The sequence below is a fragment of the Boeremia exigua genome (assembly GCF_020726555.1).
Source record: "Boeremia exigua strain MPI-SDFR-AT-0100 chromosome Unknown C7974scaffold_9, whole genome shotgun sequence".
Taxonomy (NCBI): Eukaryota; Fungi; Ascomycota; class Dothideomycetes; order Pleosporales; family Didymellaceae; genus Boeremia; species Boeremia exigua.
Window position 1 is genome coordinate 1,279,294 of NW_025763526.1, and position 17,881 is coordinate 1,297,174.

The 17,881-nt window shown below is 51.6% G+C and overlaps 5 protein-coding genes across 5 annotated transcripts; 3 read left to right on the forward strand and 2 right to left on the reverse strand.

The window, feature by feature from the left end:
• Positions 1–13: 13 nt before the first annotated feature.
• C7974DRAFT_232560 (D-lactate dehydrogenase mitochondrial precursor) lies at positions 14–2,551 on the reverse strand. Its single transcript, XM_046137400.1, has 10 exons — positions 2,115–2,551; positions 1,871–2,063; positions 1,715–1,823; positions 1,561–1,657; positions 1,443–1,477; positions 1,292–1,393; positions 956–1,243; positions 878–899; positions 623–830; positions 14–569 (listed from the first exon to the last, which is right to left on the reverse strand). Exons 1-10 carry the CDS (start codon positions 2,388–2,390, stop codon positions 241–243), a joined length of 1,659 nt encoding a protein of 552 aa, XP_045994867.1. The 5' UTR covers positions 2,391–2,551; the 3' UTR covers positions 14–240.
• A 1,381-nt stretch (positions 2,552–3,932) lies between these two features.
• On the forward strand, positions 3,933–7,437 carry C7974DRAFT_435763 (uncharacterized protein; the record flags this gene model as incomplete). The annotated part of the gene is made up of 10 exons (XM_046145083.1): positions 3,933–4,004; positions 4,110–4,260; positions 4,317–4,417; positions 4,463–5,269; positions 5,317–5,774; positions 5,814–6,251; positions 6,285–6,393; positions 6,427–6,441; positions 6,475–6,493; positions 6,530–7,437. The coding sequence occupies 10 exons, from the start codon at positions 3,933–3,935 to the stop codon at positions 7,435–7,437; spliced, it is 3,078 nt and encodes a 1,025-aa protein (XP_045994868.1).
• Positions 7,438–8,248: 811 nt separating this feature from the next.
• Positions 8,249–12,521, forward strand: C7974DRAFT_474131 (RNA dependent RNA polymerase-domain-containing protein; the record flags this gene model as incomplete). Its single annotated transcript, XM_046146589.1, has 3 exons — positions 8,249–8,835; positions 8,888–9,462; positions 9,508–12,521. The coding sequence occupies 3 exons, from the start codon at positions 8,249–8,251 to the stop codon at positions 12,519–12,521; spliced, it is 4,176 nt and encodes a 1,391-aa protein (XP_045994869.1).
• A 315-nt stretch (positions 12,522–12,836) lies between these two features.
• C7974DRAFT_340703 (uncharacterized protein) lies at positions 12,837–13,963 on the forward strand (the record flags this gene model as incomplete). Its single annotated transcript, XM_046139262.1, has 1 exon — positions 12,837–13,963. Exon 1 carries the CDS (start codon positions 12,869–12,871, stop codon positions 13,961–13,963), a length of 1,095 nt encoding a protein of 364 aa, XP_045994870.1. The 5' UTR covers positions 12,837–12,868.
• Positions 13,964–14,052: 89 nt separating this feature from the next.
• Positions 14,053–17,862, reverse strand: C7974DRAFT_363918 (Exportin-T). Its single transcript, XM_046139773.1, has 3 exons — positions 17,450–17,862; positions 15,826–17,392; positions 14,053–15,771 (listed from the first exon to the last, which is right to left on the reverse strand). The coding sequence occupies exons 1-3, from the start codon at positions 17,459–17,461 to the stop codon at positions 14,246–14,248; spliced, it is 3,105 nt and encodes a 1,034-aa protein (XP_045994871.1). The 5' UTR covers positions 17,462–17,862; the 3' UTR covers positions 14,053–14,245.
• Between the last annotated feature and the right edge of the window lie 19 nt (positions 17,863–17,881).

Here is a 17,881-nt window from a genome sequence, read left to right on the forward strand (position 1 = left end):
GCTAACTTTAATGCTAGGTATGACGCGGGGGTTTGTGAATCACCGATCGCGGAGGTGCTTAGCAAATTTCACCAACACTGCTATTGGAGCATCGGCATTGCACACATGTTTGGAAAACCACAGGATGCTGCCGCAAATGTGTGCATAGCAACGTACCTATTGCACAAATGCCGTAAATTCAGACATCCTCCCATGCGATTTTGCAATACGCCGAAGGAATGCTGCACTTCATACCCCTGCTCATGCCTTTGCATCCATGATCTTCCCGGGGTTCATAAGCCAATACGGATCCAGCGCGCCCTTGATGCTTCTCATGACATTGATCGTGTCAAATCCGAGTTCCTTTTGCAGCGAGGCTTTCTTGCCCAAACCGATGCCGTGCTCGCCGGTGCAGGTACCTTCCATCTCCAGTGCGCGCTCAACCATATCGTGAACACATTTCTCGACAGCTGCGCGCTCTTTCGGGTCCTTGCTGTTGTACATAATGCTCTCGTGAAAATTGCCGTCTCCAATGTGGCCCAAGATACTGGCAAACAAACCAAGATCATCCATCTCCTTCTTTGAGATCTCTGTACTCAGTCAGTATACGACTCTATGTCTAGTGTTATTTCGTTTCATATACCTATGATGTCCGGTAATCTTGAAATTGGAACAGCAACGTCGGTTGACCAGACTTCGTCGCCTTCTCTGCGTATCGCCATCATGCTCCATAGAGACTCTTTACGCGCCGACCAAAGCTGCTTGCCTTCTTCAGCGTTTTTTGCGAATTCAAAATCGCCGCTCTTGTGCTTTCTGGATATGTCCTTTACTAGTTGGATGTTTTCTCGCACCTGCGCTGGTCAGCCTCCACGCGTTACCACACAATCATGCAACTCACTCCTGCTTTGGTGCCTGAGAATCTGGATGCAACAGTCAGTGCCCGCTACAACAATGTCTAGAGGCTTTCAATACTTACTTGAAAAACATGGTCGGAACCTCTTTCCACTTCCTGTTCGTTGAACCAGCTTTGTTGATCACACCCATCTGCACATCGTCCATTATCTCCATTGCAGCAACGGGTATACCTGCTCTGAGAACTCTGGAAGCCGCTGCGGCAGCATCACGGATCGTGGGAAACGTAACAACAGCAACGCTGGTTTCCTGTGGAATGACCGCCAGTTTCAATGTGATCTCAGTCACGATACCTAACGTGCCTTCAGATCCAACAAAGAGATTTGTGAGGTTGTAGCCGGCTGAGGACTTCCTGTATGATGTTAGATCTATCTAGTTTGGGGACGCGATTTATACTTGCCTTGGCCGCTTCCTCGTCTTGATTACTGTGCCATCAGCGAGAACAACCGTCAGGTTGATGACCCATTCCTTCATTGTGCCATATCGGACTGCATTGGTCCCACTATCTGCGAATCAGTCAAAGCATCATCTAAGTTTCCTGAAGTTGTTACCTGCAGCTTGTGCCAACCATGCCACCAATCCTGGCCTGTTTTGGAGATTAGCGAAATGCGGATTACCGATTCCGGTGGTGCCGGGCACAATCCGACACCCTCAAGACGTGACACTTACAGATGGGCCCGGGTCCACGGGAAAAAACAATCCAGAGTCTTTGATTTGGTCGTTCAGGCTCATCCAAGGGACGGAAGGTTGCACGACGACGTCCATGCTGCGGGTCTCACATCAGCCTCATAACGACTTCAATATTTTAAGACTGCGAGCTTACTCATCGGCGTGGAGTGTTAGAACCTGATCCATGAACGTGAAGTCAATGCTCATCCCACCGAAAGGTGCAGCGAAGTTGGCCTCAAGACTTGATCCACCAGAGTATGGAACTGTAGCATGTCAGTTTTGGGTGCGGACTCCGCAGGCCTGTACATACTCATAGGAATTCTGTACTTGTGGCATACTTTCGCAAGCTGCGACACCTCTTCTGTAGATTTGGGATACGCGACTGCGACCGGAAGTTGATCGATGTTGACGGAAGACCATTCCGAGTAGCCATGTCTGTGGAGATCTTCGTCATCGGTGCTGATTGCATCTTCACCGAAAGCTACTCGCAGTTCCTCAATAGCCTTAATGCTGTTAGTAAGAACGCAGTTTACAGTGACGCCTAGTTGACCTGCCTTCTCCATCACTTTCTTTGAAGCATACTGTGGGCCTATAGATTTCATCCAGGGAAGCTGTAGTTTGGAGGCATCATTGATGCCATACAGATATGTCGCTGTGCCGGTGAAAGCCGAGAATAATAATACTCTTCCTGTTGTCCAGAACGCTTTTTGCACGTGTTCGGGTCCTGGTCTAACAATTTTACGGGGTCCAGATGTCTTTGCCCGAAACCTACCACCGTTGAACAAAGGCAAGACAGACCGTCTTAGTCTCACGATTGGTTGACGAAACATGACGCCGTTAGTGAAGAGCAACGAGTGAGGTTTGGGTAAGCTATGCGGCAGCTGGTGAGACTTAAAGGTAATGTCCACTTGCAACGCCCAGAGGGTCACGCGGCAAGCTCGTAGCTACGGGAATAGAGGCATGAAGTCAGGCACTACTCTGGGACTCGGCAGCACTTCAAGGGTAGGAGAGCCTCCAAGAAGCGGGTCGTAGGCGGGGGTAGCCTCGGACTAGACGCTGTTGGCGCTACTCATCCTGCGGGCAGCATCTCGAGCAGCGGCGCACAGGCATAGCCTTAAAGGCTTCTAGGCGTGGAGGCTGACGGTAAGTTGATCATTCTTCACAAATTTTCGGCCCATGCAGCAACGTGAGATGGATGTGCTGCATGGTCATCTGCAAGGGCCTGTCATAAGCAAGGTAATTGCGGGGAAGATGACACAACCTAACAGAAGACCAGGGCGGCAACAGTTGTATGCATAGTGAACGAGAAGCCGGGTAGCGTTCCGACGTATCGACGTCGCGTGACGAGGCACCTTGAATCCTCAACGGTTGTATACGAGCTCCAACATCTTCCAGTTTGGAGATATTGCGCACCTCACAAGTGCTGGTCTTGAGCTGAGAGATGACCAGACGGGCGGAGTTGCCCGCTAGCTTGAGCCGTCGATGATCCTCAAGAGCTTGAGGCTCTGGACATTCCTGCAAATGCAACGAAGCATTACTCGGGATGCATGGAATACAGTCGTCAACGATCATTGGACGCTAGTGATACAATTACTCATAGCAGGACGGAACCCTTGTGTGCGACGCAGGAGGGGCTGAGAAGATGCGTGGGGGTCGTTGAGTGCTTCGCATCCTTCGGTTCAATCATCCCACCCTGCTACCTTGATATGATCTTAGGGCTTTCGTGATCGATGACAAGGGCGTCGAGCTTAGTTCAAATGCCGCAGTGACGACACGCGATTGCACTAGAATCAGACGTCTTCCGGAGTTGTTGCGGCCTGATCAAGCGTTGTGCTGTGAAGGTGCACGCCTCCACATAAGCAGCTGCCTGAAGTAACGAAGCGCCCGAGCAAGACCCATGGGCCAAGGACGAATGAACGAACGAAGCGACAAAACCTTTCGGGTTGCTGGAAAATTTAGACACCTCCGTAATCTTCTACTATTAGAGGTTATTTAATATAACAGACTTAGGAGGTCTTCTCTTACTGAGAGTAAAATATGCCGCAACCGTCAAAGATACCTCGTCTATCACAAATTCTGACAATATCTGCTCTGGAGGAGCAGAGAGGCACGAGAGGCCTGTAGCCCCCTTTCGTAGCAAAGGCCTCTGTGTGACCTTTCGTCACCAAATAATGGAGCTGAGTGGGTCGGCAGGGTCTGGTCTGGGGTTGCAGGTGGGGTTGAAGGGCACGTGAGAGCGCATCCGGTTGGCGTTTCTTCGGCGGTCCGGTTGCCAGAGCAGCCACGCGTTCCCAAACAAATTCAACCCACGCTCCACCACGAGCATCCGGCCCTACTCCACACCACTTGGCTCAACCGAACATGAAATAGAGATGGACGTCAGATCACATTTATCGTCAGAACTGACTAGAATAATTGAATGTCCATACCCAGCCTCTTTGTCTGTGAGTACTAGCCCCCATTGCCCTAGTGTTGTACGTCGAGCGAGACGGACAACGGCTTGGTGCATAGGTGGTGATTCTGTGGAGGCTGACGTGCAGACGACATAGAAATTGGAGGATCTTCTTACCCGTGCCGATGAAGTCACTATACGGTCCTGCATCCATGATCTGCCACCATGCGCAGTGTTACGACTTGCCACGCTCATGTGCGATGCGCTACCACTGTGGGCCCACACTTCGCACATCTTGCAACTTCTCTGTGCGTGCATTCCTACGTTGTATGGTCCAAAAAGCAGTAGCTGACGATACCCACAGGTTGTTCACCCGAATTCACTGAGAAACTCTTCTTACACAGTCCAGGACTTCTCAACGCTCTACTAACAAAAGCAAATTCTTCGCAACATGACTTTGACGATGTGAGTCTGATGCTTCATTCTGTTGGCCCGCACTAATTGGTCTAGTACCTTGATTTATGTGTGCAACTTCTGTCAAGACCCCTCCCCGAATCTATATCTTTGCCTGCAGCTGCGCAATCATTTTTCCTACGCGCCTTTGAGCGAGCGACGCAAGATCCAGACGTCAAAACGCTTCAGCCGGTATACAGAATGCTCAATGGAGCCTGCCGAAAGCTCCTCGGCTTGTTACCAGCCGATGTACGGCAGCAGTTTGACCGCGAACTGTGCCATATCCTGTCTTCGAACAGCACCGGGCAAAATTCTATGCTTCTGCTATGGTGCTTCGGGATTGTCATTCTCACGGAACATCCTGAAGAACTCGGTGATTCACAACACGTTGGGTCACACCAGCTCAAGCAGGCCGCAGTCCTCGAGAAGCAGTGGAAGACAGCATCAGGACGCAAACTATTCGGATCTTCCAACGGACTATACAAAACCATCAACTTGACTTACCTTAGTGTGATATGGGCAACCAAGGGCGACGTTGGTGTCTCAGACGCCGTGGCCATCGAAGGCATCCGAATCGCGGTGAGAACATTACATTTTGTGGACGTCGAAGCACGAGCAGGGTGGCCAAACTCTAGCGCATTGGCAAGAAACATATTCCCGAAGCTACCAGCCAAAATACTGCGTGAAGGTATTCATCCGGCCGTACAGCTTGAGGCACTCTGCTTCTATGCATTAATCGCAGGTGCAAACAACCTTCCCTCTGAGATTGTAACCCAGTACCAAAGCTGCTTGAGTCGACTCGGAGAACTTGCAAATGCAGAATGTTTGCGTGAAACCCTGATGGTATCTCTTCCCAATTTCGCTGTAGGTAGGCCACATGACCGTAACACCGACTGGACTGACTCATATAGCCTCAAATGCAAGACAGCTTTTTCCGTACGTTGCTCACAGATACGCTCGACGCTTGTGCATCAGGATCGACTTCTAGTCACTTTAAAAGCCTCGTCACTTTAGTCGACATGTTGTCTACGGTCTCACCAAGCTGCGCAGCTCTCAGCACGAAGTTATTACTGGCTCTCTCATCCTCAACGTTGCAAGACAAGATTTGGGCAATGGTACGGACTGAAATAGCGATGTCAGATGCTGGGTGTCGTACGTACGCTACAGCATTGCATCGGGAGGCATTTGCCGCCACCATATCATTGATACTGAGCCTGGCCTTCTTGGTGCGATCTGGCGAAATATCCTTTCCACACCCACTTGCTACTGCTCTGATCATGAAGCAACGTAAGCTTCCTCACATTCCGAAGCAATGCTCGCATGCGACAAGTATACCGAGCGGTCCATCAATTTCATTTTTCCAGCAAGAGTCAACGCCCTTCACAGGACAGCACTTGGAAGACTGGAGAGACCGCCTCAAGTCCGAGCTTGAAGGCCAAAACTCTTATCAACGCGACTCCATCGTCCGCTCGGTAGCACAAATTTGCCAAGATCTTGAAACACGTTGCAATACTGTTGAGGAACCTCTTCGTCGGGAGAAGTCAAGATCGCAAGAGCTTGAGCGGCATGTCGAGAAGCTCTGCGCTCAAGTATCTTCGCTCGAATCTCAGGCTACAGATGACCGTTTCCACTTGGATGGCTTAGAAGATGAGAAACTAGGTCTTGCAGATGAGAGAGATCGGATCTCTAACAAGCTCGATGAGCTCCGAGAACAATTTGATCAGGCCAATCGAGACGCCGAAGAGACTCTTCGCAGCGCTCAGGAGGAATACAACACAAAAGAACTCGAGCTGCAGTCACTGATTGTAAGCCAAGGGGAGCAGCTCCGTCTGCATGAAGATGAAGTGTCGGAGCTGAGTGGTACTGTGAGCTTGGTGAGAAGTTCTTTGGAGCATGCTGAAGAAGAACTCCGTGCTCTTAGCGGGCGATATGAAGATCTGCAGGCTCATCATGGGAATACCAGTCGCCAGTTAGATGACGAACGGGAGGTGAGATCCAGGCAGTCCGAAGAAATTGCCAAGCTACAAGAACGTGCTGTCAGTCTGGAACACCAACTACAAAGCACGGAGTCTGAGCTGGAGGCTATCGGTGTGAAACTCAGTGATCTTGAGGTCAGCCACGAAGAACTCAAGCATTCATCTAAAGATGCATTGAGGGAAATGGAGATCAAGCACACCACTGACATAGAAGCTGTTGCTTCAGAAGCAGAAGAAGAGCGCAACAAGCTGAACACCAAGCTCACAGACACCATCCACACCAGCCGACAGTTGAAAGATGTTTATGACAAAACCCGCAAGGAACTGCACGACTTGCAAAGCTCTTTTTCAACACTCGAAACAAGAACAGAAGAACTCGATGTACTCTGTGGGGAACAAGAGGAAGAGCTTGAAGAGCTGAGGACGTTACGCAGAAATGTATTGGCTTCGATGGGCCTTGCGACACAAAATCCTCTCATGCCTCGATCGGCAACCCACTTACAGAAAGAGGGCACTGTACCAGAGACGCCGCGAGAACCACGTGAGCACAAGCGACGAAAGCCAGCAATCCAGACTCAGGATCTTGCACCAAAATCCACGAAACCAGCCCAATGCTTAAATGACACAGCGATAGAAAATGATGCTGATGCATCCTTTGATACTTCAAGATACGGTTCCCAAGATGGCCCAACACCTAAACGTCAGAAGCCTCGTCCTTCGCTGAGAGCCTCTGCGACGCAGACACCGTTCAATCAGAAGCTAAGTCTTGGATCCCGCTCTGCTTCAAGGAAGCTCTCACCTGTCAAACGCTCTGCTTTGCGACAAATGTCGCCTAATCGCCGCCACACAACAGTTGGGTTCGCATTGTCTGAGACCCACAACCAGGCGGAAGAGGCTGGCTCAGCGATGAAAATGCATGGAAGTCTCTATGAGCAGACCCAAGAGGACTTTGACGTGGATGATTTTCTCGCAGGGACGCCATTTACACCGGGCGCGTTCATGTCAGGAACAGGGAGGCTCCCAGAGGAGGATGACGCAACGACAACGGAACTATGAGGGTGATGCTTAACCGTTCTTTTTGACGCTGTGATATGGTCGGCGGTAGCCCTGCAGGGACTCGCACGGTGGTGTACATGGACAGCCTCTGTATGTACCCTCAAGCTCTCATTGTCATCTCTGAATAGTTTCACGTGGCCTCCTCGTCTACAATCAAGATTCTCATTCGTTTCTCTATCCTAGATCATGTGGCCTGAAACCTACGTCAGGTCTATAGATTTGAGCCTATTCGACGTGTCTTCGCGGTTTTGTTTGCCTCATTCGCTTGTCCGGTGACACCATTACTACAAGCAACACTGCACCTTCCAAAGACCTTGACAGACAGAATCATATATTTCCGCTCTAATTCGAACATCCCTAGCTTTTCCATGAGACTCGCAACCAGACTTACTATTCCAAGTGTGTCTGCGACCTGGTCAGCATCCACACCTTCCTCACACGACCCCTCAACAAACAGCTAACAAACACCCCCACGCCGACAGAGCTACATATAAGAAGAAAAATGGAAAGCTAGGATCACCGTAGCTTTTCGAGACGCTATTTGTGCTAAAGCAGACGTGTGCGAGCTTCACCTGAGCGAGCGCCGGTCCCCCACCGCTCTTGGTGTCACTAAAACGGCAGCCGCAACAAACGCACTTCTCGCCATCACAACGTACTTACTCCTGACACCAAGCGCACCCACAACAAGCAGCATCAATCCCCCACTTCACTTTACTCACCTCATTTACGCCGGTCTCGCCAACACCACAACTTCTCCATCTTACGCACCTGACTCCAACTCCTACCTGACATCCTGTTCGCAGCCTGCGGCATGCGCCGTCAACCTGACAGCCGCCTACAAAGCGGCCACACGGGTGACGGTGACTATGGTGATACTAGCAGCTCCGACGGCATTGCACGTTCGACCGGTTCCGGTGACTCCGACAGACAAGCTGCCACTCGCCCCGTCATTAGAGCTCCATCAAGCTTTATTAGCCGAGTGAGTACTCCCGATCAACCGTATGCAAGTTCCAGGCAAGTCAGCTCGCCCTTTTCGCCAAGGACACCAGTCAGCGAACGCACAATCTACGACGCGAACGGACAGTCCATTCATGAAACGTATAAGTGGAGACCAAGCACGAACACCAGCCCAGCAAGATCGCCTCCTCCTGTGTCTCCTGCAATCCGCACCGGCAGCCCTCGTCCGCGTTCAAATGCCCAAAATGTCTCGAACAGACCTCAGACGCGCAGCATTCCAGGACACTGGGCCATGGGCCAGGAGTCTAAGGTAAAGATACTGGGAATCCCAAAGCAATGCTGGACCAAGGATGTCTATTTCTCGATGTCCAGATTTGGCACTGTCGTCAGAGTCGACATGGAGGTCTGTAGCCGGGATAACAATGCATGGGTTGTGTACCAGTAAGTCACATCATTACCTTGAACCTTCACTCAATTGACGCAAAACTCGTAGGCCTCCTTCCGATAGTCTCCCATCTCAGCTTCAAGTTGGCGGAAAGCTCGTACGGTGCGAATTTCACCAACCTGCCATATACACTGTCCCTAGCCCGGTCGATCCGGCAATTCAGTACCAGGAGCTCAACATACTCTTTGCCGACTCGATCAGCTTCGGTGTGCAGAATGGAGAGAAGAGCTTGGTGAACATGCACGAAATTCACGCCATTGGTAAAGTGCAGATAAAGCTAAAACTGAGACGAAAAGAGCTTGAAGTGCAGTTCCCATTGAGAGTCGACGGACGAAACCATAACTTTTCCTTTCTATTGCCAATCTCCCAGCTCTCACGCATGTACAAAACAGACGATGGCAAGTCAATCTCATCACTGATCATCCCCTTCGATCGTCCACCTCGATTTTTCGATCAGAAGCAGCCGAAGATGAACGATGACAGCCTATTTCCAACGAAAGAGCGTTCTTGGAATATCTGGAGTACGGTATTCCGCGAAACCGACGTGGTCGGTGACCGCACAAGAGTAGAGTTGCAGAAGACAGCATTGACGACCCACAAAGAGTTCTCCATCATTGACATAGGTATAGTTTCAATTCATCGTTGAGTGATTGAGCTAACAGTGATAGGCCGCTGGACAGCATATCGTCTGTCCTTCAAAAACACTGCACTCTCTGGTCCGAAGTTCGCAGAGTTTCGTAAAGCGCTCAGCGACTTCGGAGTCACAGTGGAGGACTGCGAGCAATTCAACATCATTTCGAAGTGCCCAAACAAACTGACTGAGATACTTGGAGATGAACACAAAGGCTCGTACTCTCACCTCATTCCTTCGCAGAAGCCTTCGTCTACACTCGACGATCTTGCTCTCGATCAGATCTACCTGACGTTCCCCGTACGATATCAGCTCGAAGCCTGCCTGTCGAACAGTCTTCTCAAGGAGAGCGGCGTGACGCGCGAATTCCTCCGGAAGCTCGAATCAATGAATCCATTTCAGGCCGCTCACATCCTGGAGAAGGTGGTCGACAAGCAGAAAGTCTACTACGACCCGATGGGAATCTTTGAGATACGTTCAAAGGTCACACGTCAGCGGCCAATACCCAAACACTGTGTAATGCAGCGATCCGTCAACATTACACCTACAATGATGCATGTCGCATCGCCCATCATGGAGATCTCCAACAGAATTACGCGACAATACATCGCTGATACTGATCGTTTCATTCGTGTCAAGTTCTCCGACGAGAAGGGCGAAGGTGTTTTGAGGAATATGCCAGGCGGTAGAGCTGATGCGCTTTTTGCTCGAGTGAATCATGCCATGAAGAATGGGATCGTTGTCGCTGGCCGTTACTACGAGTTCCTTGCTTTCGGGAACTCCCAATTTCGCGAACATGGCGCATACTTCTACGCCCCGACGTCTACTAAATCGGCGCACGACATCCGCTTGACTTTAGGAAGGTTCGAACATATCAAGACTATCGCCAAATACGGCGCTCGATTGGGTCAATGCTTTTCTACCACTCGCGCTATGCAGAATACCGTACACCTCGTCACCATTCCTGACATCGAGCGAAACGGCTATACTTTCACCGATGGCGTTGGCAAGCTGTCTCTCTTCCTGGCTAAGATGGCTGCACAGGATCTAGGCTTGCACAATGCTTTCGACAATCCGCCGTCCTTGTATCAGTTTCGTTTAGGTGGCTGCAAAGGTGTGCTTGCATTAGATCCAACTATCACCAGGAATGAGGTTCGCATTCGTCCAAGTCAAGACAAGTTTGAGGCTCCTTTTACGGGCATGGAGATCATTCGTTGCTCATCACTTGCCACGCCATTCTTCAACCGACAGATCATTATCGTTCTATCAAATCTTGGCGTGCCCGATCATGTCTTCATCCGCAAGCAGCAACAGATGGTCAAAGCATACGAGCTGGCTATGACAGACAAAACGGAAGCATTAAACTGCCTTCTAAAACACATCGACATGAATCAGACAACTCTGGCGATGGCCAGCATGGTCCTGGATGGGTTCTTGGACAGCCGGGAACCCTTCATGATATCCCTCCTTCACCTTTGGAGAGCCAAGACCATCAAGGAGCTGAAAAAGAAGGCTCGCATTGCCATCGCTGAAGGTGCTTTCGTGCTTGGCTGTGTCGACGAATCTGGTACGCTACATGGTCACTACAACGAGCCTCAGTCCCGACCTGGTGCATCCAGGAACGAGAAGCTGAAGACACTGCCACAGATCTTCATACAAATTGATGACACCAGCAAGAAGGGACACTACAAAGTGGTCGAGGGTATATGTATCCTTGCTCGTAACCCGTCGCTACACCCTGGAGATATTCGCGTCGTTCGTGCCGTCAATGTTCCGGCTTTACACCACCACAAAAACGTTGTGGTACTTCCCCAGACTGGCGATCGAGATCTCGCAAACATGTGTTCAGGGGGAGACCTTGATGGTGATGATTACATGGTACTGTGGGATCAAGAGCTTATCCCCACGACCATTAATGTTCCTCCAATGGACTATACTCCAGAGAAGCCGCTCGAGAAGATTGGACCAATCGACATTTCAGATGTCAGTGACTTCTTCGTCTCGTACATGCAGAACGATTCACTAGGCCAAATCGCTCACGCACACTTGGCACAAGCCGATCAGCAACCTGGGGGAGTGTCCAGCCATACTTGCATAGAGCTTGCGAAGCTACATTCTCAGGCAGTTGATTACCCCAAGAGCGGCATTCCAGCTGTCATGGATAGTGTTTTGAGACCCAAGAAATGGCCACACTTTATGGAGAAGCGGTACAAAGCCCCAAAACAAATTTACCATTCCGAGAACATCTTGGGGATGCTCTATGACGAAGTACAACTTGTCGATTTCAAACCCGTTTGGGAGCCTGGTTTTGATCAGCGAATCCTGGGTAACTTACAGATCGAAGAGCCTTTGCTGCAAAAGGCTACGGAGATCAAGGCAGAATACGATGATGATTTGAGGAGACTGATGGCGAAGCACGGTGTTCAAACAGAGTTTGAAGCCTTCTCAGTGTTTGTGCTGTCTCACAACGACGAGTCTCGCGATTACAAATTCGCTGAAGAGTTTGGTCGGACCGTTGAGGTGCTAAAAGCAAAGTACCGAGAGGCTTGTCTCAAGGCATCGGGAGCAACAGCCGTTACAGATTGGGAATGCTTAGGACCATTCATCGCCGCCATGTACTCAGTGACTGCGGAAGAGACGGGCAAAGCAGTGAGAGAATGCAACGAAACGAAGATTGTTGGAGGCCAGCGAGTGCCTGTGCGAGAGATGGCAGCAGAGACTATGCCCTTCATGTCATTTCCGTGGCTGTTTCATGCGCAACTCGGCAAGCTTGCAACAGGCAAATCACAGCTAAACCTTGAGGGTATCCCAGGAAACCGACCGCAGAAAAGTCGCACGAACTACATCAAGGAGACGGAGGAGCTAGGTATGGTGGAGACTGATGGAAATATCACACGCTTTGGAGAGATGCTGAACTTAGACTTCGGTAAGTTCCGGGCCAACAAGCAGCAGGAGGAAGATGAAGGCGAGGCACAGGGCGAACGGAATGGGCGCGGGATATCACATGGCGGGTCGCCGCCTGCCGCACCGCTGCCAGCATCGAGACTTTGAATCGTGCTTCAAGCTGAGTGAAGGATGTATGGCAGGCGGTGGCCCAAGGTGTGCATGGCATTACCAGGTCGACCGTGAGGACAAGATTGATCTGAATGTGTACGGAAAGCAGGGCTTATGGAGGATTCAGGTCATTGAGCTCCATCGGCGACTCGTGACGGTGGCTCGAAACATGTACGATAGGTAGAACCTTGACTAGAAAGCGAAAAAAAATCGAAAAGAATTGAAAACCCATATGCTCAGGGTTGGTGTTGATGGAATGCCTTCGTCGTGACTTATCGATACCTATCTAGCCTGTGGGCCTTCCAAGAATCAGCCTCAATAATTTCTCCCCGCATCTGCTCACCATGAACTCGTCATCTCGCATACCGCCACTTCTACAACCCTACGTCCAGCTCCCTCACGAAGATTCGCTACTCCTTCTCACGAGCACACTCGGCGCCAGCGCGAATTGGCTGCTTGTACGATTTCTCTGCGATGCGTTGAGCAGCAACACGCAAGATGGTGGGGCAGACGAGAGCCGAAACGTGGTGCTGGTGTCGTGGATGAGAGACTATGAATTCTGGAAGCAAGAAGCTAGGAAAGGTGCTGGATTGGATCTGGAGAGATTGAAGCGGGAGAAGAGATTCGCGTTCGTAGATGGACTGAGTGGGTTGGTCATGGGCGATGCGCAAGTACAGCAATCGCAGGCGCAACCGATGCCACCTCGGCCACAGCAGTCTCAGGGATCAATGAGAGAGTCCGTTTCAACACAAAGGTCAGGGCAGATGTTGCCGGCCAGAGGACCTCCAGGACGCATCGTCCCTGCCAGAGGCCCACCAGCACCCACCGCGCAGCCCGCCCGTCCAGCACCCAGCACAACCGCGCCCGCACCAGCGACACCGCAAACCTCCACCGCCAGCCAAAACGCAGGGCATTTCACCCTCACCTCCCTCGACCTAGCGCACCTCAAAACCACTCTCACGAGCGCTATAACCTCGCTCACGAGCCCGCCGCACCGCAAAACCCTCCTCATCCTCGACACCCCCGACCTCCCTCTCGCCCTTACCTCCACATCCCCCAGCGCCTTCACAGCCCTGATCCTACAACTACACGCCACCCCGTCTGTGTCCCATGTCCTGACGCACTTGCACGCCGACACGCCGCTGGTGAGCGCATCCGCGCCTGCGCAGCCGCTCGAGATCAGCCAGTACAACTTCGTTGCCAAGGTGGCGCACATGAGCGCCCGCGTGCTGGGGACGCGCGTCCTGGATACGGGGGTTGCGCGCGATGTGTCGGGTGTTGTGCGCGTTACGGAGCAGGTGCTTGGGTGGGATAATTTGGGGCTGGAGGAGGAGAAGAGGGATGGAGGGGATGGAGGGAAGGGGCGGGAGTTTTTGTATCGTGTTAAGGGGGATGGGAGTGTGAAGGTGTTTGAGAGGGGGGCTGGTGGGGAGGGCTGAGGTTAGTTGTGTATTCTTGTGCTTGGTTGGAGATACAAAAGCAAGTTACAAGCAAGACATTGATTTAGCGCGCATATGACTTTGGTTGTACCGTATGAATTGTGCGAAGTGAGTATGTATTTTTGTAATGTTTGATGTCTTTCCTTCCAGCTACGAAAGCGAACTGGTGCTATATGGGGTTATCTCGAAAACATGCCAATGCCGTCCAATGCGCGCCGGAGGATGCCGCCGTCACCATAGATGCCTAGGAAATTTGAATTAGTCTCTTTTTCCTTCTGTATTTCATGTCCTGCCTGACATTGCGCGCTCCACGAACTGCGCAAAGAAGCTCCTCCACTCTTTCTCCTTCTTGGAGCCCTCGAAGGCGCCGGCAAGTGTGCGTAGATACTGATCTACAACATCCCCGCCGACACCCATGCCGCTCAGATCACTGCGTAGACGTTCCACGTATGGTTCTCCAACCTTTTTAATGATCTCAGTCTGCAGATTGGCGGTCTCGTGGAGGACTTGCTTGGCTTGTGCATCTTTGGAGTTAAAGCCGGGAGCAGCAGGGATTGACCACACAAGAGGCGAGAAGCGCTCAAGTACATAGTTGTCGAACCCGGGTAGCGGCTCGGTGCCAGGAGTTGTCGGCGTTGAGTTTGCGCCAGGGCCGACCTTGTCTGGACCGCTCCATACATCGATCATGCGGATGACGACGCAGATGGCGAGGCGTGCTGTCTGATAGTCCCGTGTATCGCGAGCAAAAGTCTCGATCGATGTGATCACGGGCTCGAATGTTGCTTGGTTGGCGCTACTGACAAGGACAGACCCAAGATTCTGGTTGAGAACAACGGTAATGAAGTTGAGATACTCGCGACGGAGCTCAGCCAGCTGGATCTCGTCATCTGTCCCAGATGGTGTCACTGCAAGCGCTGTGAATATGCGCTGCAAAACTGGAGTCATGACTGTGTCCAAGATGCTTGCAATCTCCGACTTGAACGTGAAGATGACCTGTGCAAGGACTTTGAGGAAAGTACTGATCTCATCCATGGAAGAGCTGAGCGAGAGCAGCCCTTCGATCCAAGAAGGTAACTGCTGTAATAGTCGAGAACCGAGGACAGAGATCAATCTTGAAAATGCGAAGCGCGCGGCGTGACGAATCGATCCTGAAGTGTTGAGGGACTGAAGGGCGACGAGCATAGCCTCAGAAGCCTTGGTAAACTCGTCAGCGACTTCGGTAAGAGGAGCGGTAGTATTGTTAGCCGAAGGCACCCAGTCGGAGTAACCACGCGCTAGGGTACCGAGTGCCATAATGATATGGTGGATCTGGAGGATCGCTCGTTCATCTCCATTGCGAGCCTGAGGAAGCGTCTGTTCCATATCGGCAAAGAGAGGGCTCATAATCGTTCGTGCATACAGCTGCTTGTTCTCAACAGAGACCGTGTTTGCAGAAGCTATGCATCCGATAGCCTCAAAGAGAAACAATTGGGAATTGAATAAGGCGTCCGCAGACTGGTCGTCTTCGTCTGAGGACATGTCGTCTTCTGAAGTGTCTGGGACTTCCGCCTTGATCGCAAGTAGATCGCCAACAGCTTGGATGATGTCGTAAGAAACATTACCAAGCTGGGCTCGGAGGTGCTTCACTAGTCTCTGAAATAGGTACCACGACCGCGAGCGAACCTTCACATGGTTGCTGTGAGTTAAGGTGACGAAGTTTTCGAGAACCTTAGGAATAAGCTGCGGGTTCTGCTCGAAGAATTGGTAGTATCGGACGCATATCTCCATATACTGGAGCTGTACAGCAGGGTGTGAGTAGTTTGCAAGACCTGATAAATGTCAGTCGCATAGTCAAGCGGTAGAAAGAATTCACAAAGACTTACCTGAATCGATCATGCTGTGCATCATACCCACAAGCTGCTGAGCAGCGACAGATGAAGGCTCGCGCTTGGCGTACAGTCCTTGGTTCCTGACCGCGAGTTCTCCGAAAAGGTACATCTCGTAAAGAGCCAGCTCGAGGTCGCGCCAATTCAGACTTCCGTCACCTTGCGAGAGGCGGCCGAAGGTGCCGTTAACCACACGACTGAGGGTCTCGATGTAGTATGGCTCATCAATAGCGGTGACTGTCTGTTGTAATACGTGAAGCCGACGTCGCAGATCCTGAAATTCGGCTTCATCTGTTTGTTCATCCTCTTCACCCCAAGACGCCGTCTCGTCGTATTTCATTTTCGCAATAATGGCGTCCAAGACGGGTGGCAGTACGGCTGAATACTGAGCCGGAACTGCTCCTGTCTTTTTCTGAAGCTTGCGCAAGAACGTAAGGAGGTCGGTCAAGGCGGGTATGACAGTCGAGCAGACTTCATCGTATTGATCGGCGAAGAAGCGCAACAGGTATGGGGTGAAGATTCGAACCAGGCTATCGGCGCGCTGGCGGGTCTCGTCGCTGACGGATTCGCTTTCCAGGATCTTGACAACGTCGAAGACGATGTTGTTGACAAGCTTCGCTACGGTCTCTGCGAGATCGTTGTCGTAGTTCGGACTGTTGTACTCTGCCAACGCTGGGCTTCCGAGGAGCTGGCCCACGATCTCTGAAAGGTTCAAGAACAGTATAAGCTCAATTTTGTCTGCTGGGCTCATCTTCTTGCCAACGATCTCGGAGAACGTATCGATAGCTGCGTCGCGAACCCTCCCAGCTGGGCTGTCTGGGTCGTTGATGCCTTGCTGTCCAGCCATTTCCAGGAACGTGCCAATCATGGACTGGTTGACAATTAGATTGATATCTGTCCAGCTGACCCAGCGTCCAATAGTACGCAGACACATCTCAACGAGGCCGAGGTCGATTTCCCTCCACTTTCCCAGGATTTCCTGCCACGATACCGCAATTTTCTGAGCATCTCGTTGTCGGATCATATCCTTCAGATCAGTGTTGCGCTTCTTGTCCTCTTCTGGCCTCGACACAAGCTGATCGGCGATCTCGTCGTGTACTTGACCAAGTACGCGCAAGTACAAGAAAGTCGTGGCGGTGTTTGTGCTGCCGATAGCTGCCTGATCGCCGGCTAGCGCACGGAAATCGTCGAAGAAAGACTGCCATGAGGAAGGGTATAATGCGACAAAGAGATAAGTCATAGTCTGCATGAGCTTATTCTGAATGTGGGTCGAGTCGGTCGAGCTGCTGCCAGGCGCATACGACTGGCGAATGTGACTCATGAGCGTGTCCTTGATGTATGCCAGGCTCTGCTCGTCGAGCCGGTGCTCCTGGACGGCATTGTTGACGAGGTCAAGGGAGGTATGACGAATGATATCGGAGGCGCGAGGGTCGCGGGTGAATAGAGCCAAAGAGGCCTGCCATGCTGTGCCCTCTGCCCTCAGCTGATTGAGGTATTCAATAGCCTGGCCGCGCAGCTGCTGGTTGGAGGTCGGGTCCGAGGCGATTTGGATGGCATTTTCGACCTGCAGTGGCGATGGAAGTCAGTCGAGATATCTAGAGGCAGGCACGCGACAACATACCTGGGCCTCCATTTCCTCCGCCGTCTCGATGCGGAACAGTCTGTGTGTAGTCTAGGCGATCGGGGAGGGCTCAACCATACAAGGATGTGTACAATATGGTTGAGAGTGGTCTTGGAGTGATGTGATGTGCTACCGAGTGCTTGGGCGGGGCGAGGACTTCATTGTGGGAATGTTGCGGGCGGTGAAAGTAGACTTCAGCGGGGCACCATCAAGTGACGTGCAGGCGATTTGCAAGGATGCTAGTGAACGAGCCGAAAATGAAAACCGGGGCTGGCAAAGCACAGGGCTACAGGACTGGCGCAAGCAGAGCAGGTGATGTTGGTCCTTTGTTGACGTGCAGTCAGATTGTTGTGCTGCTTGCCAAATGTGCCGATGCTGAGGTGGGCTGTCACTGCTGCCCGAGTCTGTGGCACAGACCACCAACCACCAGAA